Raw genomic sequence first — 25,346 nt, forward strand, 5'->3', positions numbered from 1 at the left:
GAGTACATCTGTCTCCTTGTTCTACAAGGATTTTGAGTGATCTTGATAGTCCCTTAGCTCTTAACAACCTTCCGCCACACAATATTAAAAGAAAAAAACAACTGGTAACAGATAAGATACAATCATGGCAGATATTTGTATGCTACTATGCCTTCTAACTAAATGTTGGAGATAAAACTGCACAGATACCTAGACAAAAAGCTATAGGTGAAACTGGTTTCTGTAATGTGTTAAAAACATTCTATAGTAAACAGTAATTGTTTGACAGGAGAATGGAAAGAAAGAAAGCCAACTGTAGCACTGGGGATTTTTTGTTGTACTGCTTGAGGCAAATTAAACATGCTTCTGTTTAAATATGAAAAGATTCCATGAACAACGCGTTGGAAAAAAGTCCTACTGCCCTAAATGGATTTACAAAGAGTCTCCAAAGATGCAACACAAGACAATTCCTTACATATACCTTCACCAGCACGAGCCATAGGAGTGCTATCACCATGCACCTTAACCTGGTGTTTGGTTCATCTCCCTGTACATGTGCTGTTTGCCAAAAATGGTTCCTGAGCATTGTTTCTTTTCTTAATGACAAGGGAATCTTCCCTCCTTTATGTCATTCCTACTTCCATTCAATTGAACTCATTCTACTGTCAGGCCCTCTTGCACTCCGTGTCAGATCATTCCCTGGTCACAACTACAGAGTAATTACAATTTCCTCTTTGGTAGCTTAAAGAATGGTTTGCTGTTGGGGAGCTCGGAGAGGAGGTCCACAGTTTTTGGATGGGAGAAAATGGAAATGGGTTTGGTCACAGTGGATGGGAATATCAAAAGAGGACCAAATTCACCTTCGGTCCCCTTTTCCCTAGTCTCTAAGTTGGATTCATCTGCAGTGAAATTGTTCCTGCCACACAATTGTCTCATCTGTTTCAAAACCACAGTTGATAGCAATTTCATGATCCCCCTTAGCAATGTGTCTTACTGTGTAAGTTTTTCTAGTGTAACGTCTAACCTTACTCTTCCTCACTCCAGTTTAACTTGATTTCTTTCTTCTTGTTTTAACTGCCACTACATCTCTCCTCAAAATAGAACTAATTCTTTAAACAATACTAGATCATGTTTTTTAGACCATTGATCAAAATTATTTGTTTTCTTCCGGATTCCTCTCTGCTGATCCACATTTTGTTTTGAAGTTAACCTGTTACTCTCCTTTGGATATTTTTGGAAGTTCAAGCTTTGATTGATGGCCAGTTGAATTTATTTTGTTTTAATCACTGTTGCTTCTTTCCAACTGTGCTTGTTTTATACTACAGGAGCCCATCTATAATGGGGATTCTTGCTGCAGACAGAAAATTTCTGGGTGAGATTGGTGTACTAGATGGTGGAATGCATATATATGGAGGAGAAAATGTTGAACTTGGCCTGAGGGTAAGCCATTTTTTAACCTTTTTCTGAAAGAAGCAGTGAAAATTAGTATGCAATTTTTGGGGAAAAAAAAAAAATTCTTATCCCTATTGTTTTTGCACCTCTTCACATCTTCCACTCAAGTTTTTCCAACATTTGCCATTATTACTATAGTACTAACAAATAGTTGCTTGAGCCAACCCCAACCAGGCAACAACAAAATCAAATTTTCCCCAATGTCAAAGTTTCCAGTACTATCAGTACTTACTTCTTTACTGTCTGATTCATCCGCTCCACCCTTCCAGAAGAGGAAGGATGCCAAGGAGTGTGAAATTCCCTTGTAATTCCTACAGTCCACATTAGCCCTTGAAATATTTGTGATGTAAAGTGACTTTCTTGATCAGAGTCAATATTTTAAATAATTCCATACCTGGAGATTATCTGTTCTAGAATTACATTAGCTACCGCATTCACAGTGTAGCAGATACTGAAGGGAAAGCTTCCACCCATCCTGACAAATGATCGACCAAGACTAATATGTATTTAAATTTACCTACTCTAGGGAGTTCTTTAAAATCTACCTGTACACTTTTGAAGGGTCAAATTCCTGGTTCTTGCCCCCCTTTAAGCTGGCTGCCAATAATTGTCATGTTTATTTACCCTGCATACTTGGTTAGCCAGAGTATATATTCCCTCACATACATATTTCCATAGCACAGTGCTACACGTTGCTTGAACTCCCCAATGACTCCCTTGATGTAAAACAGTTAATATTTCTCCTGTCCTGACAATAGAAGATCATCCACATATTGTAACATTAGCATCCCTTCTGGTGGTTGAAATTGCTCCAAAGTCTGCTCTAGAAGTTTCCCAAATAAATTTGGTGACTCTGTAAACCCCTGAAGTATAACTGTCCATCTGTATTGTTGCTCCTGCTCCATTTCAGGGTCTTTCCACTTGAAGGCAAGTATATCTCTACTCTTGGGGTCCAATGGACAGGCTCAGAAGGCATCTTTGAAATCTATCACACTAAACCACTTACAGTCATGTGGGATCTTGCTCATCAGTGTGTATGGATTTGGAATCACAGGTGCCACTTTTGCATTATCTCGTTGATCTTTCTTAGATCTGTACAGTCAGCCTTCCTTACCATCAGGGTAGGAGTGTTAAGGGGAGACAAGAATGGCTCCAATAACCCATCATTAATCAGCCCTTTTGTTTAATACCAATTTGTCCTTCTATTAAGATAAGGTATTGCTTCTGATTTTTTGCCTTATATCCTCCCCGCATACCTGTCTTCAGGGAGTGATATTAAGCCTTCCTCTATTTCCTTCCTTGACTCATACCACAGGGTCTCTCTTTTTTTTCATCAACCTCTGTCAATAACTTAATTGATACTGTTATTCCAGTCTAAAAACTTACTATTTGAATGCCCAATTTCATCATCAAATCTTTTCTCAACAAGTTAGTCCCTGCCTTGGGTACATACAATAATTGCCCAGTGGTCGTTTTATACCTTAATCTCATCTTGGTGTCCCCAAAAAGTGGCACTGTTATCCCAGTCCCTTCTGCCCCTGTCACCTTTTGGGTTTCATTAGTTAATTTAAGCTCTGATACTTTATGGGCCAGTGATGACCTAGCTGCCCCAGTGTACTGGGTTTATGTAGCAAGGTTTTAGTAGCGGGGGGCTGCAGGGGTGGCCTGTGTGAGAAGAATCCAAAAGCTGCCCCATGTCAGATCAGAGCCAGTTTCATCAGGCTCCAAAGGGACCTGCTTCTGGCCAGAGCTGAGCTGACAAGCGATGTTGTTTGCGCTCCTGTGAGAGCAGATTTAAGAAAGGAGGGGGGAAACAAACAAACGAATTGCTTTACAACAGCTGCTGGGAGAGTGAGGAGTGAGAACCAGCCCTGCAGCCCCCAAGGTCAGTGCAGAAGGAGGGAGGGTGGTGCTCCAGGCACCACAGCAGCAGTTCCCCTGCAGCCTGTGGAGAGGCCCCTGGTGGAACAGGCTGTCCCCTGCAGCCCATGGGTCCCACATGGAGCAGATCTCCACGCTGCAGCCCCCCCATGGGTGGAGGAGCCCCCGGTGGAGCAGGGGGATGTGGCCTGGAGGAGGCTGCGGCCCATGGAGAGCCCCTGCAGGAGCTGGCGCTGGGCCGGAGCTGCAGCCGTGGAGAGGAGCCCACGCAGGAGCAGGGGGCCTGGGGGAGCTGCCACCCATGGCGGACCCGTGTTGGAGCAGTTTGCTCCTGATGGATGGATTCTGCAGCATGGACCCATACCAGGAGCAGCTCACAAAAAGCTGCCACCCATGGAGAAGGCCTCACAGGACCAGCACCCGGTGGGAGGGACCCCACGGCAGAGAACAAGAGAGAGCAACCCTGAACGAGCTGCAGAGGAAGTGTTACAGACCAACCACAGCCCTGACTCTGGCCCCCCCATGCCAGCCTGGGGTAGGGGAGGAGGTGGAAGAGGGTGGATGGCAAGAATGCGCCCCCAGCTTGTTTCTTTTTTTTTTTCTTTTTTTTTTTTTTTCTTTTTCTTTTTTTGTTTCGCACTGCTCCAGCCCATCAGCAATAGGTAATAAATTTTATTAATCTCCCTATTCTGTGTTGCCCATTATGATAATTGTTGAGTGATCTCCCTTATCTCAATCCTTGAGAGCTTTCCACTGTATTTTCTTCCTGTTTCCCTTTGAGAAGGGGGAGTGATGCAGTTGTAGCAGAGCTCAGCTGCCCAGCTGGGTAAAACAACAGCCAGTATCTACTTTAAATACAACTTCTTCATTAGGTCCCACCATTATATTTATCAAGGCCTCTCGATGTGGACCAGCTTTCTGAGAAGCCCTGACTCCCCTACTCTGAATTTATAACAGCAAGCAATCTCTCCTCCTTCTTCCTTTCTGGACACTCCTGTTTGAAGTGACTGGCCCAGCCACACTTAAACATCTTCTCAAAGCCTGTCCCTGCTAGGATTTAGGCTGTAAAACAGGTAGCTTTCCTTGCCTGCCATTCTTTTTTCTCTCTTCCTCTCCCTTCCTTCCTGGGACCGACTCCCCTGAAACTTTTCTTCCTCTATCTCCAACCCTCTGCCTCACTAACTGGTCCACTGTGAAGACCATTAGTTTCGCTCTCTGCTTTTCTGTCTTATCTACCCTCCTGACAAACACCTTCTGGGCCTCCCACAGGAGGGTTCCATCCAGCGACTGTTCCATCCTTCTACCTTCTGGAGCTTTTTCTGTATATCCAGCCAGACTTTAGGCACAAGATGAACTTTCAGAAACCCTTGGGCTGCTGGGTCCTCGGGATTCATCCCCAAGTGCTCTCTTATTCCTGCTTCCTTAATTCCCATTATTATTATATCCCTTAAGTCTCCCATATGATTTCTGTGTTGTGGGATATTATTCCAGTTGGGGTCGGCAAACAGATATTTCTTCTCTTCTGGAATTACTCCTTGTCCTGGAGGTTTGGTTCTTCTTTCCCATTCTTGCATAGCTGCCTGCCTAATCATTCCCCTTCTCTTCTCTAGTGAGTAACATACTCAAGATCAATATTCTCCCCCCTGCCCCAAATATAAATTAGACCCTAGAAACTATTGTAACTGTTCTGCTAGTCCTGTAGAGTCCTCAGTTAAAGACTTCATTTCCTTCTTAAAATTCCTAATCTCTCTGCTGGTGGTGTGTGTGTGTGGGGGGGGGGTGGGGGGGGGGTCACATAACCTATTTGTCCTTGTCCCACTGGGACCTCCCTAAGACAATACATAGGAGTGTTAGTAGTGTTAGTATCAGGGAAGTGGAAATTCTCGATCTCTCTTCTATGTTGTTCTAATTCTTGACAGAGACTAGAGTGCACTTTTTCTCTAGGGACAGGATTAGGATTGGGGGGGTAAGAAGGTGAGGGTGTAAATTATCCAAGGTTTCCCATCAACCCGTCCTTCCCTCTGACTCCTCTTTCTCCTGGTCATGGCCCTTTTTCAATAAAAACTGACTTACCCGCTGCACACAGCAAGCAGCGTAACAATTCCTCCTCCGAAAAAGTCTTATCATTTGTATAAATTCAAAGCCTGGCAAAACCAATTTTCATCAGACACATATTTAGGCCAAAATACTGCTGTTCTGTCAATTGATTCCTTTGTTTAGATTAATACACAGTATTTAAACATTTTATTATTTCCTCTAGTTTTGGGATTATTTTTTTCCAATTTCTTACCATTCTTCCTGGAGGACTATTGGTAGGCACTGTCCTAGGGATATCTCCCTGTCTCCTGGAACCCTTATTTCCTATTTTTCCTAGCCGTTCTCAGTGTGCTGCTGCAGAAATTTTTCCTCCTGTAGGGTACCACACACTAATGTGCCAGTTCTAGAAAATGGAAGTGTACTGCTGAGCACTTTACCGTGCACGGCGGTACTGTATACTAGATTTCCACAAGACCCTTTCTCTCTTTTAACTCTCACTTTGTTTGTCTCTGGCCATACCCTTTGTGGAGCTACAGAACTGCGGATTGGGGCTTCACACTTGCTTCGTATCGTACGTCTCAATCACACTTCACGCAAGTCTTACCCAATCCCCAAGGCAAACTTAGTATTTCTTACCTTGGTGTGTGCACAGAGTTACCTGGTCAATTTTTGAAATTGGAGTGCCTACCTTCCTTTCTTCCCCAATTCTTCACCGATCCTGCCTTTTTAACCAGTCGCAGTTCCTTTGTCAGCTCTCTGCAGAACCACCGTCATTAAGGCACAGGACTGCTGAAATCAGTGGGGCATGGCTTCCTGCTGTAGTGGTAATAAAGCTTTCCTGAAGGCAACTGGATCCTGGGCGAGCCCCCAGTTTGTGAGAAACAATCTGCAGCCAATAACAAAGGCTCAGGAGAGGATCTCAGTGAAGTAGCATTTTCATTCATGATTGCAATGGTGGGTGTTCGGCAAGCAGGAGCGCACAGCGGAAGTGTATCAAAGGCCTGTATTCCCTATTACCTGACGCTTGATTCCTTCCTTGTTTCCTCATTGGCTGAGTGCTACAGGTTCATGAACTACGCACTGCTTGTTACAATGCCCTGTATGTGCAATTTTATTTGACCAACCTTAATTTCATCTATTTCTACTTTTTTTTTTTTTTTTTTTGAACTGGAGGGGCCCATGATTTTGTAGCTTCTTGTTCTTGATGATTCTGCAACTGCTTGTCTTGTTTTTTTTTTTTTTTTTTTTTTTTTTTTTAAGTCATCCTCCTTATTTTGGGACAGTGGGACCTTCCACTGTCCCCTTATCTGCTTAACATAGTCCCCACTGCTATGTCTGTGCAATCACTTTTGAATATGCAAGGTTAGTGGATTTTTCCACTGCAAGAGCACAACTTTAATTCTTAAAACAACAACAGAAAGGTCCATGTCCCCTAGAAAGTAATGTATTCTTCAACTTCAGATGTCTTCAAATCAAGAATGTATGACTTCCCCCCCCTCCCCAATATTGTTATCTGGAGTGTCTTCAGCTATTAGGGAACATGTTACAGAACTAAAAATTCCATTAGGAAGTATTTTTGAAAAGTAATGGTGGATGGAGATATTCTAGGAAACCTGAGAAGATTAAAAAACACCATAGTGCTTATCTTTCTAAAGAAATATGAAAGCTAGGGGGCTTTGAAAGACAGTAGTAACCAGGTTCAAAATGAACAAGAGAGAGGAGTAACTTGACTATCCCAGCTGAAGATCTGTGGATCTCCTTCCAAACAGTTTGGTGGCTCTTAAAAATTTTCAGTCATTCATGAGAGTACTGAAGAGTTATTGAAGAAAAACCTAGTCAGAGTTAGTAAACACCAGTGAATCACAGAAATAAGCACAAAGTCCCCTGGCCTGAAAATAAGTGAGGACTGTGAGCGGTAACATGTATTTGGCTTGTTCTTACACTTTTCCAGGAGTAAGTTTGTAGTTTTTCCTGTATACAGAATAGGTTAGATGGACCTTCGGTCCAGTATGGACATTTTCTCATGTTCTTACAGTTCTTTTTATGTTTAGTTCTGAATCTTAATTAGTAAGCTTGAGTTTAGATTAGCATAGCTTCTGGCCTCTTGAGGAGCTTCCAAACTTTCACTGGTTCATATATAGTAAGGCTGGGTATGTTTGCTCTGGATACTTTGGTACTTTTGAAGTGTTGGCTGTAGCCTGCTTAGGTACCTCTTTGAATGCCATGCACATATTTTCCAGGAACCCACTGGATTTTTTTCTTCCCCTTTAATTCTTCCTAACATATAAGATTTTGCAGGATGAATTTTGTTCTCAGGATGTTCCAGGCAATGTCACTGCTCCTGAGAGTTCCTGATTCAGACCCACATCCACCACAGTCTTTAGCAGTCTAGCTTCTAATGAGACTGTTTGGAGGCATATACCAGTTTTCCTTAGAGTATTGAAGTGGTTCTGAGTGCCTTGCAACAGGAAACTTGTGAGCAGTTCTGTTGATGATGATGGCAAAATAAAAGAAAGAAAGAACATTCCTTTGCTCTCCTGGACTTGTGATAGGGCTACACACAGTAGAAATGAGAGGTATTAAAAAATTCTTATTCACTCAAGAAATATAACTTGGAATGTTGAGGTCATGGCAGTTCATCTGGTGAAAGAATAGGGAGATCAAAAATTGGAACATTTTAACAAAAATGCATACAGCTTGAAGAAATAGGCAACTTTACCTGACATTCTCTCTTCTTGATCCAGGCCTGGCAGTGTGGAGGTAAAATAGAAGTACTGCCCTGTTCGAGAATTGCTCATTTGGAAAGAGCTCACAAGCCTTACTTGCCAGACTTGAGTATTGCATTGAAACGCAATGCCTTGCGAGTAGCGGAAGTATGGATGGATGAATACAAGTACATGGTCTACTTTGCATGGAATCTTCCAATTGAGGTGGCAATGTTTTCCTATGTTTCAAACTGATAACGAGGGTTTAAAAGTGGTCAAATAAGAGCATATGGCCACAGGAGAAGAGACAAGCTATCATGGTTATAAGAGTGGTTAATAAAAAAAAAAAAAGTTATTAATATTGATATGGTGCTAATTATTGGTATGGATGACATTTAAGAGCCATGATCATAGACTTGTTCCTCTTTTGCTAAGAAAGCAGTGAGAATTACATCAGGCACCACTCATAAAGTGGTTCATTCATGTTAATCATAGTATATTGACTTCTCATTTGGCTTGATGTTCTTAACACTCATTGAGATCTATGAAGTAAGTCTTATAAAAGTAGGTCCCTGTTTGATTCTTTATTTGAACTTTCTGGTTCCCTCTCACTTTGTGAAGTCATTTACTGTTCAATTTTTTTTTCCTTCTGTTCATGAAAAACATTTTTACGCTGCTATTTTTCCTTTAATAATAATCTGTCCTTTAATTATGTTTCATTTATTTGTTCATTTTATATATATATATACGTATATAATTGTCAAGTCATTTGAGTCTGTACATCTTTGGTTAATAACAAGAACTGTATGAATTTTCCCAGTCTGCCCTTAGTGGGTTTATGAATCTTTAACAAAGGAAGAATAGCTTCCCATCTACTTGTATTTTCCTTATATTAAAGAAACAAATCAAAATATATAGTCATATACTATAAATTAAAGCTTCAGAATAATTAATTTCCCTTTCCCATTAATTAACCTTTACAATAAAAATATGGATTTTTTCATCTGAATATGGTAGTCATCAAAAAGTAAGCTTTTAGTTGTAACATACATAACAGTTTTCACAGTGAATGAAACCTGTGTGAAAATTGTTCTTTTTTAATAATCACTTTTCTCTGGGATGTTGAAATTCTTTAGCTAACTGATTCAGGCCTCAGACTGCATTTTAGAAAACTGCTGAAAGACTGGATATAAATTCTTGTGTAGGACTTATCTCTGTCAAACTTCACTACTTTGATATTCTTTATATGTATGAAATCATAACATGTTTGTTTTTCATCAGTGTATTGGTACTTCTAGTCAAAACAAGTTCTGAATTTCTGAAGCTTAAAAACGTGCATGGATTTTTTTTTAAATGTCCTTTTGAATGTAATTTATATGTCATTAGTAGAAAATATGGAGAAATAAGTCTGTGTTTTTCCTGGTTTCTCAGATGACTTTTATATTCTGAAATTAAGTATGGTGTTCTTGCAGAATTCTGGAATAGACTATGGAGATGTTTCTTCCAGAAAAGAGCTAAGGAAAAAACTGAACTGTAAAGGCTTTGACTGGTACATAAAAAATGTTTACCCTAATTTAAGATTTCTTCCCAACATTGTTGGCTATGGAACAGTAAGTACTGAATCTATTTCAAGTATGGAACAACACATTAACTCTAGTGTTAGGAAGAAGTGTTGCAAACATTGTTTTTCTGATTGTAATATGTTTCCCTAGAAACTTTAAAAAGTCTTTTAGCATGTCTTTCTAGACACTAAAGCTTTCAAACATCTTTTTTCATATTAGTTGTCAAACTAGAATTTCTAAACTGTGGTTATTGTATATGTACTGATGGGAACACAAAAGTAATTTTGGAAAGTGCTTAATATGCATTGTTCTACTATATGCAAAATTTACCAACTGATCAACAAAAATAGATCAACAACTTCTTGTAAGTACCTGCATTTTTCCATGAAGTAGAACAGTAAGGATTGGATTGTATGGATTTTTTTCTGCAGCAGTTAGCAGGATAATTTGAAAAACATGAAAGTATGAATTGAAAATATTTTAGCAATAGTTCTAGAGAACAGCAATATATATAATTGCAGTAGTTCTCCCTCTTTGCAAAAGGGAGAACTAAGCATCCTGGCTGCAGTGGCTTCTTAATATAGCTAGACAGTTTCTAGACCCAGGCTGGAGCTGGGCAGTGGTACACACCTGTTTGGAGCTGCCTGATGATTTCTGAGATGGAGCAACATTACACAATGTTAATAAGCCTTTGAAGTACCTTAGATTTTGCTTTTGATTTTTACTTTTATTAATAATTTCTACAATAGTAATTCAAAGTTTTTGTTTTTGTTTTTGTGTTGTTTTTTTTTTTTTTTCCTAAAACCATATTACATTTCCCACTTCGGGATTCAATACTGAGCTCTGAATAAAGTAACATTACTCTTAGGATAGTTTTTAAAATTAGTGATGAGGTCAAAAATAGAATTGCTGTTCCTCATGGTAAATTTTGTATTTTATTCTGTAGATGAAAAACACATTGAAAGAAGACATCTGTATTGATCAAGGTCCAGTCCCTGGAAACACACCAGTTATGTATCCCTGTCATGCATACTCACCACAGGTAATGCAAACAAGTGAACAGATATTCACATGTGAGGTATTGCTAACTGTTCCTTTTCAGCTCTCAAAGGGGCATGAAAAAGGTACTTCAGGACTATTCTCTCTATGCTTTTGAAAGGAAAATATTAAACTTTATTTCATTAAATTCTGATCCCCAATCCAACTGGTAGCAGAGCAGGCTCATGCAGATATCTGAGTGCATTAAAGGTTTTTGATTTAGCCTTACTGAAAAATGTGAGACCTTATGTTGATACTGATCCTGTTAATTGACAGAAGATCAGTGCATTAAAAGGGAGAGAGATGGAGCTCTTCCACACACCTCACTGCATAGTCTCTCCATGGGTAGGAAGCTGAGGGTTACCATTCAGGAGTAAGCATCTGGCTTTTTTTCATTATCACAGGAGAAAGATATTGTATGGTGTCACATTTGTCCTAGTTTAATTACTGAGAGATCAGTGAGTACTGGTACTGTACAGCTGATGTCGCTCAATATCAGTTTGGGAACTGTATTCTATCAATGTGCTGATGAGATTTCCTTAGTACTTTAATTCACTGTCAGTGGTGTCACCTTGCCTTTCAGCACCTGTTTTATCACAGCACAGGAGAAATGTACATAGGAGGTTTACGTGCCCGACTAAATGCAGTTGATCGATGTGTAACAGACCCTGGGAGAGGGGACCTGCCAATTTTAGAGCAATGTGACATAGCTGTGAGTAAAGGTCTGAACTTGCACTGGGATTTTAAGCAGGTAGGTTGCATTTCTATGCCCCCACATTTTGATAAGCTTTCCCATTATGAGGAACCCTTAAACACATTCATTGCAAAGCAGCTTGCCTCTGAATAGTGTTGCCTCAATTTCAAGACTTGCAGGTGTCACTACAAGAGCTAAGGTGAAGTTGATTGAGTCCTCAGGGGTGTGTGAATGGTCACACAACAGATGCTGACTGAGTTACCAGAATTTAACCAGTCCTCACTTGTTATCTGAACCATAGTCACTTACATTTGTCCATCTGTCTCGTCTGCCTGGGTGGAATCAGATGGCTTAAGCCTGTTACACAAAGGTTAAAGAATAAAGGTTTTTAATTTTTAACTGAGAAGACTAAAAACATTCACTTGCTCACAGCTCAGCTGAAAGGTAGGAAATATGCAAGCCCGGGAGTCTCTATTGCTTTTGGTCTGACTGTGCATCATGAACCCTCTCCACTATCCACCATCTGTCTTCCCAGTCTTCTCATGGGACGTGTTGGTCTTAAGGGAGAAGACACCACATCCTGCACCCTCTCCAGTACTTTCATCTGTAACAGTGTCTGAGCATGGAAGTCCTAGCCAGAGATCAGGCTAGGTTCATCCTTTCAGTGCTCTGGTTACAGCTGGCCATTAGAGTCTTCATGCTATGAAAAGTTCAGTTGTCTCCATTTGTGCAGTATTTATGCTAGCTGATGCTGACACGCTTAAGAGCCTCAGTGATATTTTCATCTTCTGTATTCAGTACCTCTTCCTTCTGCTTAGTCAACTAGTCTAGGAGAGATACAGCCATGGTATGTCATGGTGCTGGGGGAGGATAAACTGGCAGCAACAGCAATGATGGAGGGAGAGGTGGGAAAGGAAGCCATGCATCTTCACCCTTGTCAGGCAGTTCAAACCTTATTAGCTTATGTAATTAGTAGTTAATTAATTTTACATATAATGTATGGGCAATGTCTACTATATATCCCTCTCAGTGAAAAATTAAACAGGAGACAAATCCAGTAAGAGTGGTAGAGAATAAAGTTGAACTGGTGAAAGACAAAGTAAGTTCCAGTTAAGTATAACAAATAATAAAGTTCCAGTGAAGTATAACAAATAATATAGATCTACATGTTCTCCAGAAATTCGAATATGGAATTTCTTTTATCTTTAGTCTGGGCTGTAACCATAAAACTTAGAAAAAAGTGCAGGTGTGTTTCTGGAAGATTAAGATCCACCTTAAAAGTAAACTTTCAGTTCCTCGTATGTGTCGAGCATTATCATAGTGAAACAACTGGCAAACAGTAGCCAGTTAAGATCCTGTTGGTCTGGAGCCCAGCTACTTGTCAACATCCTTGTTTCCAGTGTAATGAGATGACTTAATCACATCCCACTCCATTCACAACAGTTAAAACTGAAATACTAACTTAGAGATAAGGGACGACTATTCTTTTATCTGTTATTAGTTTTATTGAGAAATAGGATGCAGTGTTACGAGTTATTTAGAAACAGGATACAGTGTTAAGAATTGGCAGTCTGTTGAAGTTCCTGCTGACCGGAAGAGGGAACTTCATAACCCCCATTTTTAAAAAGACTTTTTATCTTAAAAAAAAAATATTAAAAAATTCTCTTTTTAAAAGGGAAGATCCAGAGAACTACAGGCCAGTCAGTCCCACCTCTGTGCCTGGCAAGATCATGGAGCAGATCCTCCTGGAAACTATACTAAGGCACATGGAAAATAAGGAGGTGATTGGTAATAGCCAACATGGCCTCATTAAAGGAAGATTGTGCTTGACAAAACTTGTGGCCTTTTGCAATGGGGTTACAGCATTGGTGGATAGGGGAAGAGCAACAGATATAATTTGTGTGGATTTGTGCAAAGCATTTGACACTGCCCTGCATGATATCCTTGTCTTTATACTGGAAAGATACGGATTTGGTGGATGGACCACTCATTGGGTAAGGAATTCATAGGATGGTCACACTCAGAGTTGTGGTCAATGGCTCAATGTCCAGGTGGAGATCAGTCATGACTGGTGTCCCTGAGGGGCAGGTATTGGGACTGACACTGTTTAACACCTTTATCAGTGACATGGACAGTGGGATTGAATGCACCCTCAGCAAGTTTGCTGATGACACCAAGCTGAGTGGCACAGCTGACATGCTAGAAGGAAGGGATGGCATGCCAAAGGACTTGGACAGGCTTGAGAAGTGGGCTTGTATCTACATCATGAGGTTCAAAAAGGCCAACCATAAGGTATTGCATCTGGGTCAGGGCAATCCCAAGCACAAATACAGGCTGGGAGGAGAATGAATTGAAAGCAGCCCTGAGGAAAAGGACCTGGGGGTGTTAGTTAATGACAAGCTCAACATGAGCTGTCAATATGCCCTTGTAGCCTAGAAAGCCAACCTTATCCTGGGCTGCATCAAAAGAAGTGTGGCCAGCAGGCTGAGGGAGGTGATTCTCCCCCTCTGCTGTGCTCTTGTGAGGTAGATTTAGGTTACATATTAGGAAGGTAGATTTAGATTACATATTAGGAAGGAATTCTTTCCCATGAGGGTGGTGAAGCACTGAAACAGGCTGCCCGGAGGAGCTGTGGATGCCCCATCCCTGGAAGTGTTCAAGGCCAGGCTGGATGGGGCTTTTAGGAACCTGGTCTAGTGAGAGGTGTTCCTGCCCATGGCCAGGGGGTTGGAACTGGATGGTCTTTAAGGCCCCTTCCAATCCAAACTGTTCTGTGATTCTATGATTCTATGATTCTATGATTCTATGATTATGATTCTATTATTTTATAATGTAATAAAATGTTTATTTGAAGTGTAAAAGGAAAAACAAAAACAAACAAGAATGAAAAACTCTGAAAAGCAGACACAAAATAAATCTCTAAATATATTTAATAGGCATTGAAGGGTACCAAAAACTGTCATGTGTCATTAGCATGAGGCAAGTGTAAAATTTTTCTTTTATATCTGTCACCTAGCAGTGTTTGTCAGACTCATTTGTAGAGGCCAAGACAATTACTTTCTGACTAAGCACTAAATTTAAATGCCCACATCTTCTCTCATATTTTCTTTTTTTCCTTTTGTAGGGATCAGCTGTAATCAACAGAAACACTAAAAGATGCCTTGAAATCACAGCAGACAATACAGGTACATACAGACTTGTAATGCAGACCTGCACGGGACAAAGGTGGAATATTCAACACACAGTAAAGGACTGGGGAAAGACCAAAGATGTGGAACACAGGATACAGCAGTGACAGTGTTCAACTGAGGATCTTTTTCTTTGGAAATTGCTATGTTCATAACACAGCACTGAAAGGACTGAACTGAAGAGTTTGATAGAAAGGGTTTTTACAATGTGTTACTTACTATAATAGCTGTCGTCTACTGATGCAAAGGTACATATTCATCTCTCTGTGTTCTTGGCATCCCTTGCCAAGTGTCCTTGCCAATCCCACTCCTACCCATGAGTTTCTTTGGCTAGGACTGGAATTGTCTTTGCTCTGTTTCGTCATCACTGGAGAGAAGCAGTTACTCCTAAAAGTGTTTCAGCCCACCTGAGTTATTTATGATGTCATTTTGAAGTGCTTACCTCTGCTCATTAATGTAGAGCAGGTGCAAGGTCTCTCACTTTGTAACTTATGAATATTCAGAAATAAAAAATATGGGTCTAAGGCTTCTTGCTTAATCACAGTTTATGAGTTTATCTTAGGCTGAATTGGACAATTTTTCTTGGGTGATGCAGATAATGCAATACTTCTTGTCATGATGTGTTCATGCTAGTTGGTGAAATGAAGTGCATTTTCTTTCTGTATAATTTACCTGGACATGAATCATTTTCTCAGTAAAGTTTATTATTTTCAGCAGTGTGCTACACTAAGGCTGTTTTATGAATACCTTCATGAAGCTGATTTATGTGAGCCAGCTAACAGCGTGGATTAAGGGGGATTTAATTCAGTAGTTTCTGCAAACTAATATAAGGCCAGTGCAGTAGTGTATGCCTGTTGAAAAAAAACAAGTAAAATACAGTCAGAGTTGCTAATGAGAGGCAAACTCCAGGTAGACTCAATAAGAATTCCTCTTCTCTAGTATAGAAATAGGGGTAGGAGGAACTGGCTGTCCTACTTAGAGTAACCACTCCTAGGACCTACGCTTATTTGTTAAAGGGAACTCCTGCAAAACAAACTCACTGAAACTATACACAGTTTCAGCCTGAAGTAATTTCATTATCAAAAAAGTGCCAAGCATTTTATTTGATTAGAAAATGTGTTCAGAGTTTGTTTGAATATAATCTCATGAATTGATATGACTTCCGTTTTCCGATTTCTCTGTAAACTTGGTGTGAACCATCTATCCCTGATATTCAGGTCTGGAATTGGAGAAACTCTTAAAAGAAAATCTTTGTTGGCTTCATTTTTTTTTTCCCTTGAAAATTGATTTTTAAAAGTGATACATTTTATCCAGATTGGATTTAACCTACTGAAATTAACTCTTACTCCCATGTTTTGTGTCAAAGCCAGACACCAAAGAAAATGTTTTATATGTGCTCTGCTGGTTTTCTGCATCTTCAACAGTGTGTCTGACCAAAGCCAAAGGATTTAGCAATTTGGAAAGCACAGTGAAGATTGTGGAAATTTTGCCAGCACTACTGAGAATATAATCTGGCTTGCTGCTGGTGGTGATAGTAAATAAAAAGTGTTCACTTAACCATTTCTTCATCTTAATATGCCACTTTAATACAACCAAAATGTAATAGGCATTTGAACAATTTTGTTCTGAAATTAGAGTTTGGAAAACATCAAAATGTTCCAGAAAGTCTGGATATTCTGTTTCTTAATGTATGGCCAACAGTTATATACAAGAATCAACAAAAAAACGAAACACTTCAAATACACTAATATATTGGTTTCTCTCAAGTGTGCGTTGTCTTGTTTTTTTGAAGCCCATTCACAAATAAAACTGTTTGGCTAATTTAGCAGACAGGAAAGACAGTAGCCACAAGAGAATAACTCAATTTTCTGACTAGTGCGTTCTGGTGATGCTTGGTGAGACATAAAGAACAACTTAGTGTTTTTTGTTGTTGTTTGTTTGTTTGTTTGTTTGTTTTTGGTGCTACAGCAGTAATACATTGCTCTCACTAATAATACTTTGATATACTTTGAATACTTTTGCATGAGGGTAGTACTAACGCATGATTTCTCAGCAAGTCAAGAGTAGGTGTAGAAACTGTATGTCATGGTGTGTCATGAGAAGGAACCTAGCTGTGGTGGTTTCAGTGCAATGGCTAGCTAAGCTCCCACCAGACCCCCTGCTCCTGCATGGGCTCCCTTCCACAGGCTGGCCCAGAGATCTGCTCCATGTGGGACCCATGGGCTGCAAGGGGACAGCCTGCTCCACCAGGAGCCTCTCCACAGGCTGCGGGAGAACTTTGTCTCCAGTGTCTGGAGCACCTCCTGCCCTCCTGCTGCACTGATCTTGGTGCCTGCAGGCCTGGTTTTCTCACATGTTCTCAGTTCTCTCTCCAAGCTGATGTTTAACAGCCATTTTTCCCTTACTTAAACATGGTCTCACAGAAGTATAAGAAGTGTCACATATTGGCTCAGCTTCGGCCAGTGGTGGGTCCCTTTTGGAGCCAGCTGGAACTGGCTGTTCTCTAACATGGGGCAGCTTCTCAGCTTTTCCTATAGGGACCCCTCCTGCAGTCCCCCCTGCTACCAAAACTTTGCCACAGAAGTCCAATGAGTAAGTGAATGGGATCTCTTCTTGATCTGGTAACCAGTCATTAGCTGAATGTTCAGAAATGCAGAAAGTCACCTCAGCTTCTGCAGAATGACACGTGAGTCATGTGTTAAACAGAGGAAAACAAGTAATAAATAATAACATAGAAGTTTTTAATGAGTGTTCAGATGCAAAGGAAAGGGAAACTTTAATTCAAAGCAAATATCAACAAAATGACTGAGATTCATACCACTGTGAAGTAAGCCATAGCAGCACGTACAGAATAAAGCTTTTCTCCTTGGTTTTGTGCTTAAGCAATCTTGACCTTACTGCATATTTTGATATAAATACAGCTTTGGAGGAAGATCTAGAAAGGGATAATAAGTTTTTCTGCAATATTTGGTGGAACGGGGAGAAGAATCAGTCTAGAGGCAGGAGCTATTTAATGGACTACTAACCAACAATCTCTTTAAATGGAAAATAAATCAGAGAACAGAACATCTTTTCAGCTTGCACCAGGGGATTTGTTTAGTTCTGACCAACAATGTTGTGGGGAACTGTGAAAATAACATTTATATTTGTTTTCATTTATGTTTTTGACTGATTTTTCCCACCTAAAATTATTTCTTCCTTTTCCCACTCTCACTGCAGAACTAGTCCTTTTGAAACAAGCACATGTGTTACCATTGCAGTATAATACTCTTCTTGCATCAAGAGCAATCCAGTCAGAATCAATGATCAATCTTTAACTAGATGATAAATTAAATTTTATCTGTGAGAAATGTATCTGTCAAAAGCAAAAGTAGCCTCATTAAGTATGAGAAACTTTACCAAAAGAATTTGTATTTTCAGAAAGGTAATTTACTACACATTTCACTAGTTCACCACTATGCATGTCCCAGTCAGAACACAACTTTTCCATTCCTGCACAAGACAGAAATAGCTCACTTTGTTTGTTGGTTTGATTTGATATTCCTGGGCTTTATTCATCCTATTTAAGCTGCCATACATCTATTTGTTTTCCTGCACATATCTTCCAGCACTTTGTGTTTTCTGTCCCCCTCCCCCCCCCCACTTTTTTTTTTTTTCTCTGCTAAGTATCCTGTGAATGCATGTTCTTTGAAATCTTCAGCAGACTGTGAGTCTGAGCTTTTCCTTCTGCTGAGAGAGGCAGATGAGTTGAGGACATCCACCAGTTTGACAGGTATGGGGGGATATGAATGATTGCCAGCAGAGAGAGGCAGAGCTGCTCACAGACAGCCACCCAGAATCTCTCAGTAACCAAAGCACAAGCCTGAAGATTGCCAACAAATTAAGGAGTTCGTCAACTACACAGGGTAGGACAGGGTAATGTCCTGTCCCTCACTCCTGATAAGGATTGCACTAGGGCTTTGTATAAATGTTATTTAAGCAATTATCATCAGTATTTAAAATTAGAAACATATGGTTTAATGGCAAACATTATCTTGAGGGAAGACAGTAGTTTGATAAAGAGAAAATACTCGTTTTATACAGGTAACTTTGCAAAGATGTTGTCAATTCAGCATATTTCCAGAAAAAGAGGTACAATATTAGAGTGCTACACTGACAGCCATATTGAAAAAGACTGTGATAAATATGCGCAAACCTGTGATGCAAGGAAACTTCATCTGATAGCTATCACACACTGGAGCCATCCAAGTTTGCCTCTGCATCTCCTTTGGACTTGAATTTCTGTGTGTCTGACCACACCACACCTTCTCTTCCAAGGTGCTGCCTGTCTCGTTGATGTTCTTTGTCTTCTAGTCCTTGGAGATCAGGGCTCTAGCAATTATCCATGCAGTGCTACAAGTATTACTCTATTTCTTGTTCCCGTTTCCTAAAGCAACATAACCTGCCAACTTCCTCCAGCAGCTACTCCACCTGCTGCCTACATAACTCCACTAGATCACACCTTGCACAGGTGGAGCACCCCATACTCCTCCACCCAAGAGTGTGGGCTGCAAAATCTCCACCTGGACAGCAGCCTCCCTGAAGCTCTGTCTGGATGGCCTCCACTTGTCCACGGATGGCATGGCTAGGTTCCTGGCTGCTGCAGAGCACAGCACATGCCTGGTCTCAACTACTATTCTACCAAGAATCTCAGAGCACAGCCTACAAGCACTGATTATTTCCTGAAGACCTTGAGCTTCTCAGTAGGTTTGCACAGACTGCAACATGCCAGAGAGACCATCGAGGCACACACAGTACAAGAGTGTTGGGACTCAGGAACCCCCTCAGATACCTCCTGGGACCTCACAAGCCTCGCGTGCTTCTCAGCACACTGAGACTGCTGCTGACCTTCAGAAGAAGCTACAGAACAGATTAAAACTGCAATAATCAGTGTTTATTGAATATCTGTGGTTAAACATCCTGCCCACTCCACCCCCAATCAATAGCATGCCTTTAGGGTTGCAAGGGAAAAGCTCTTTAAACAAGGTGATGATGACACACACTTTCTGCTGTGAGATAAGCAAAGAAGGAAGTTTCAGTGTGTCAGTTCTGGGACATCTGTCTATGAGATCCTGAACTACACTGTGAAGGAACCTACATCTCTGCCTCCAAGGGATGATTTTCCTCCTACTTGGGCAAATATGTGGTTACTCACTAGTCTAAAGTGTATCTTACTTCAAGGTATCTTCCTTGTGTAATCTTCCTTCCTTTTAATCTGTCTTAAGACTGTGTGTACAATGGGTGTGTAATGTGGAGGCAAACATGTAATAGCCTTAATTTATCATTGTTCTCATAAAACAGTTTATTTTGGAATGAGCCTTAATTTATCATTGTTCTCATAAAACAGTTTATTTTGGAATGAAAGGATTGATTTTCTGCAACCTTAAAATGATTTTCACCACTGCTTCTTGGATGGGTTTTCAAGCCTTTGAAGGGACTGCAAAGGATGGCAGACTTTTCTAAAACAAGGGAACAAGAGATACTCTACTTCATTTCCCTTATTCTGGCAGCTATAGGTAGAATTTTAAGGAAGTAAACGGGAATGTTCATTGCCATTATTTGTATGGTAATTTTGAACAAAAGATGAACAATTATTTTGTAATTTGGCAATTCCATGCAGCTTGAAATTCAAGTAAGTTTGTGTTCACATACTTTGGCAGTAAGGGAGCAGACGATTTTGTGATACACCTGAAAATTCATTATTTTCTAGAGAAAACAAATCACCAAATCAAACAATTTGCTTGAAACAGAGATCTCTCCACATACAAAATCATATTAGTATTTTGGATAAGTGATACAGTTGTTAGGAGCTATGATTCAGAGATTGAAAACTGGCAGGCTTGCTGACAAAGGCCTGGCATGGCCCAGCACCACTGTATCAATCTTCAGCTATTATCATCAGATGAGTGTGTTGGCTGCAATGGGATTATCAAGATTCATCTAAATGAATCTTATTTGCTCTGGTGGAGTACTGCAAAGATCCAAGGCAACTGGAAGGTAACTGAACAGCAAGAGTTTCTATTTTCCTTCTCAGTGGCTGGGAAGATAGTGAACTGAAATTCTGAAAGTCTTGGCCACCTGGGCACACTGCCGGCTCATGTTCAGGCAAGCATCAATCAGCACCCCCAAAATCCTTTTCCTCTGCACAGCTTTCGAGTCACTCTACCCCAAGCCTGTAATGCTGCATGAGGTTGTTTTGGCCAAAGTGTAGGATCCAGCACTTAGCCATGCTGAACCTCATCCCATTGGCCTCTGCCTGTCGACCTGTCCTGTCCAGGTCCCTCTGCAGGGCCTTCCTACCCTCCGGCAGATCAACACTTCCCCCCAGCTTCCTGTCATCTGCAAACTTACTGAGGGTGCACTCAATTCCCTCATCCAAATCATCAATAAAATATTAAAGAGGATGGGCCCCAACACTGCCCCCTGCAGAACACCACTGGTGACCAGTCTCCTGCTGGATTTCACTCCATTCACCAGCACTCTTTGGGTCTGGCTCTCCAGCCAGTTTGTAACCCAGCAAAGAGTGTACCTGTCCAAGCTATGGGCTGCCAGCTTCTCAAGGAGAATACTGTGGGAGACCGTGTCAAAGGCCTTGCTGAAATCTAGGTAGACTACATCAACAGCCTTTCCCTCATCTACCAGGTGGGTTACCTGATCAGCTCCCTCAGCACCCTTGGGTGGATCCCATCTGGCCCCATGGAATTGTGGCAGTCCAGGTGGAGCAGCAGGTTTCTAACTCTCCTCCTGAAGTGTTGGGGGTTTATCCTGCTCCCTATTCCAGACTTCCAGGCTGAGGACCCCAAGGATAACTGGTCTGACTATTAAAGACAGATGTAAAGAAAGTATTGAGAATCTCAGCCTTTTTCTTATCCTCAGCAGTTATGTTCCCCACCACATCCAGTAAAGGATGGAGATTCTCCTTGGCCCTCGTCTTACCATTAATATATTTGTAAAAACATTTTTGTTGTCTTTATGTGGACACTTCGATCTCCAGTGAGGGACATGAAGAGAAGACCTCACCTAATTTGACACATTTTACACCTTGTGGACACAGCCTTGTAGTGTGCAGTTTTGAATGTGTGGAATAGTAGATGCAGAAGCTACTTAGCATTTTCCCTTTGGTTTTGAGCTCTGTAATACTGAGACCATGCATGGTGAATTTCATGCTTTTTCCAACTCATCTGCAAGTCCCAAGAGCTCAGTTACCAAAAGGGAGAACACTACCAAAAAGTAGCACAAGGTGAACAGAGGGGAGTCAAGCTTAAAATGTCTCAAAGAGAGCTAGCATTGTGCAGGGGCGAACCACTGGCTTTTGAGGTGTCTTCTTTGGCTACCCAGTAGCATGTGCATGTTGTAAAAGAAAAGAGGCCAGTCCACATGTAGAGATTGCCTTTGCCGTCCACTGTCTCCAGCATCCAACCCTCCTGTTCGTAGCAGATAATGCTCTACCTGTTCCACTGCTGTTCTTACTACTCCATCCAGGGCAGCGGGTAGTGTTCTGAGATGCAGGGCACAAGCCAACATCCAGCGGAATAGTGTCTCCTTCTATTCTTTTGTCATTTGGTCCTTCATAGAGAAATCTTTTAGTGGCTTCCTTTTTGAAACAGGATGAACAACTGGGGATAGAAATTATCTCTCTCATATCATGCTTCTACTTTCTTCCTATATAGAAACTGTAAAAGGGTCTGTCTGCTTGAAGCCTCCACAGATGAGGTGTTTCCCAAAGCATAATGAACAATCTTTCAGGGACCATGAAAAAATCTGCAGAGTATTAAGCATATCTGAAATATAACCCAATGTTTCTTGCTGTAAAAAATGCCTTTATGAACGTTGCTAAAGGAAAGGCATAATCTATTACCAGGAGCCTGTTTAACTGGTGCTGACCCTTGATTGTGTGATAACTTTATTTTGAGAGGCTGTGTACATCCAGGCCTGGTTGCTGCTGGTATCATTTGTCTAATGGGCAGCAAATATGAACGTTGCAGGCAGGTTGTGGTCTTGCCCTGCAATAGGACTGGTCTGCCACTCTTGTGGAGTAATGTTTTCTACTAATACAAATACAGGCTGGGAAGAGAATGGATTGAGAACAGCCCTGAGGAGAAGGACTTGGGGGTATTGGTTGTTGAGAAGCTCAGTATGAGCCAGCAATGTGTGCTTGCAGCCCAGAAAGCCAACAGTATCCCAGGCTGCATCAAAAGCAACATGGCCAGCAAGGAGAGGGAGGTGTTCTCTCCCTTTGCTCTGCTCTCATGAGACACCACCTGGAGCACTGCATTCAGCTCTGGGGTGCACAGCAGAAGAAGGACACGGAAGTATTAGAAGGAGTCTAGAGGAGGGCTACAAAGATTATCAAGGGGCTGGAGCACCTCTCCTATGGAGAAAGGCTGAGAGAATCGGGGTTGTTCAGCCTTGAGAAGAGAGGGCTTCAGGGAGATCTTATAGAGGCCTTCCAGTACCAAAAGGGGGCCTACAGGAGGGCTGGTGAGGGCAGAGTCAGGAGAGCTGACTCTGTGTCAGTAAGTGTAGTGATAGGACAAGGGGTAATGGCTTTAAACTAAAAAAAGGTAGATTTAGATTGCATATTAGGAAGGAATTCTTTCCTATGAGGCCCTGGAAGAAGTTGCCCAGAGAAGTTGTGGATGCCTCATCCCTGGAAGTGTTCATGGCCAAGCTGGATGAGGCTTTGAGCAACCTGGTCTAGTGGGAGGTATCCCATGGCCAGGGGGTTGGAGCTGGATGATCTTTAAGGCCCCTTCCAACCCAAATCATTCAAATCATTCTATGATTCTATAAAATACATGAGGTGATAAAACGCCAGACCAACTTGTGGCCTCCTGACATTGTGCAAGTGCTCAGTATTTCCCTTGGTCTTTCAGCAGTCTGCTTTCACAGTGAAGCATTTGCATGCATTTGCAATTTGGAAAACTAAACTTAAATTGTAGAATCATATAACTTCTTTTACACTGTTACATTCAGCTAAAACAAAAGATCTTACCTACCAGGATTGCTGAGAAATACAGGGGCATCTGTTTAAGGCTAAAGAACAAATTAGCTACTTTCAGTACACCTCTCTCTTTCCCTTTTTTAGTATGTGTGACATTTGCCTCATTGTCCATGCGGATTTTCTGTAATATTGTCTTTCAGTTTCGCAACCCTCTCTGTAGTAGAGATGAAAGAAGGATTTTGTTCCTTGCAGGAACACCAGGACTTCTTCCTAACAAGGTAATTTTTGGATGGCAGGGTGCAAGTTTTATAGCAGAAGATAAAAAAAAATGCTGGATCATTCTTTTTACTCTGTGTATTATGCTTTTGCAAAGAGATGAGAGAATTTTGGGGGCCAGCATGACTAGAATAAAACAATCAAAAAGCTGTGAAATGATGTAAAGTAAACACATGTTCAAGGTTGAAGTTATCAATTGCCTCTTTGTTTCTATATTTGAGAAATGTCTAATATATTTAAAATGCTTCACACATGCAAGTTTTAACAGTAATCCTATTACATAGCTATTGATAAGTGCTAATGTTGAGGCATACTGATTGCCAGTGTTCACTTTATAGCTTTGGTTTTACAGATGTGACACTATCACAGGCCTGAATACTCTATTGGAAATTCTCTTGTTCTAAAGAAAAACGTGCTTTGTTCAATCAAAAAAAAAAAAAAAAAGAAAAAAAGAGGTTTTGAAAGATAACTGCTGTCATCATATTCTTCTGTCTTAGTTCACCTGATGGCAAAACCACTGTTTGTGTTGCAAAGAGTTGAGTGTATTCACTCTCAAATAAAATATTTTTAAATTTTATGTCTGTTTTGTTGTTGTTGCCCTTTCCAGAATCTCCATTGCTTCCTATGCAAGAGTGTTTGGATGGGTACAAAAGGTAATGTCAGATCCTCTGGTGTGTTCAGTTGTTCTGTGCTAGCTCAGAAGTAATTCAGTCATGTCCTTCTTCACCACCTCCAGAGCCACAGCTCTGCTTTCATGTGTGCTGAAATCACACATCTCCAGAGTTCATCTGTCTGTGATCCAAAGTCTTGTGCAGTGTAGCACAAATCTTGCAGCACTGACCTTGGCTCAGTTTTACTAATAAAAGTTGTTTTCTTGGGTACAGTGAACATACTGATGCTCACCTAGGAGCCTAGTTAACTACTGTGCCAAATATTGTTTTATAGTCTTAAGTTTTATGTATTCAGCTCACAGAGTCAATTTTGCCTGAATGAAAGGGCCACTAGCAGAGAAGGTTGTTGCTTGTTCTATCTAGAAATCATTAATTTTCCTTTTATTTCTTTTTTTTCTTTTCTTTTTTTTTTCTTTTTTTTTTTTTTTCCCTTGCCAAGATATGTTGTCTGATATAAACTATGATGCACTTCAGTGCATGTGGAGAACTAGACAGAAAGCTGTGATGTGGCAAAGAAGTCTCTCTGGTTCTGTACAGTCTATAACAATTGTGAAACCTTCATGTTCCCAGAGAAGGTAACATGAGGGCAGTGAGAACACCAAACACTTGGGAGCTGGAGGTTCTAGCTTTGGGCAAAGTTTAAAAGGGCTTGTTTAATTAGGAAGATTTGTTTTGAATTTAAGGAAAAAATGAGCATATGTAAATGTTATTTTTTTCCCCTCAGAATTAATTCAATGTTTTGGTGAATAGTAATTTATCATTAGCTTGAGATTTTTGTTTCTGAGGATTTAAATGTACTGTCCTAGTTCTTGTTCTGACAGTGCTGTGAATAGAGTTATATTTGTTGTATATGTGGAATATAAACCACATTAAACCATTT

The 25,346-nt window shown here is 40.8% G+C and overlaps 1 protein-coding gene across 1 annotated transcript in view; it reads left to right on the plus strand.

Moving 5' to 3' along the window:
• GALNT8 (polypeptide N-acetylgalactosaminyltransferase 8) overlaps nucleotides 1–14,643 on the plus strand; it is a gene marked incomplete at both ends in the record, with an annotated part of 28,071 nt that extends 13,428 nt beyond the window's left edge. The window contains 6 exons of the mRNA XM_084300929.1: nucleotides 1,305–1,419; nucleotides 8,094–8,279; nucleotides 9,527–9,664; nucleotides 10,563–10,658; nucleotides 11,238–11,405; nucleotides 14,473–14,643. Coding sequence (XP_084157055.1) covers nucleotides 1,305–1,419; nucleotides 8,094–8,279; nucleotides 9,527–9,664; nucleotides 10,563–10,658; nucleotides 11,238–11,405; nucleotides 14,473–14,643 — 874 coding nt within the window. The remainder of the gene's footprint in view (nucleotides 1–1,304; nucleotides 1,420–8,093; nucleotides 8,280–9,526; nucleotides 9,665–10,562; nucleotides 10,659–11,237; nucleotides 11,406–14,472) is intronic.
• Between the last annotated feature and the right edge of the window lie 10,703 nt (nucleotides 14,644–25,346).

The sequence above is a fragment of the Netta rufina genome (assembly GCF_964035555.1).
Source record: "Netta rufina genome assembly, chromosome: 1".
Taxonomy (NCBI): Eukaryota; Metazoa; Chordata; class Aves; order Anseriformes; family Anatidae; genus Netta; species Netta rufina.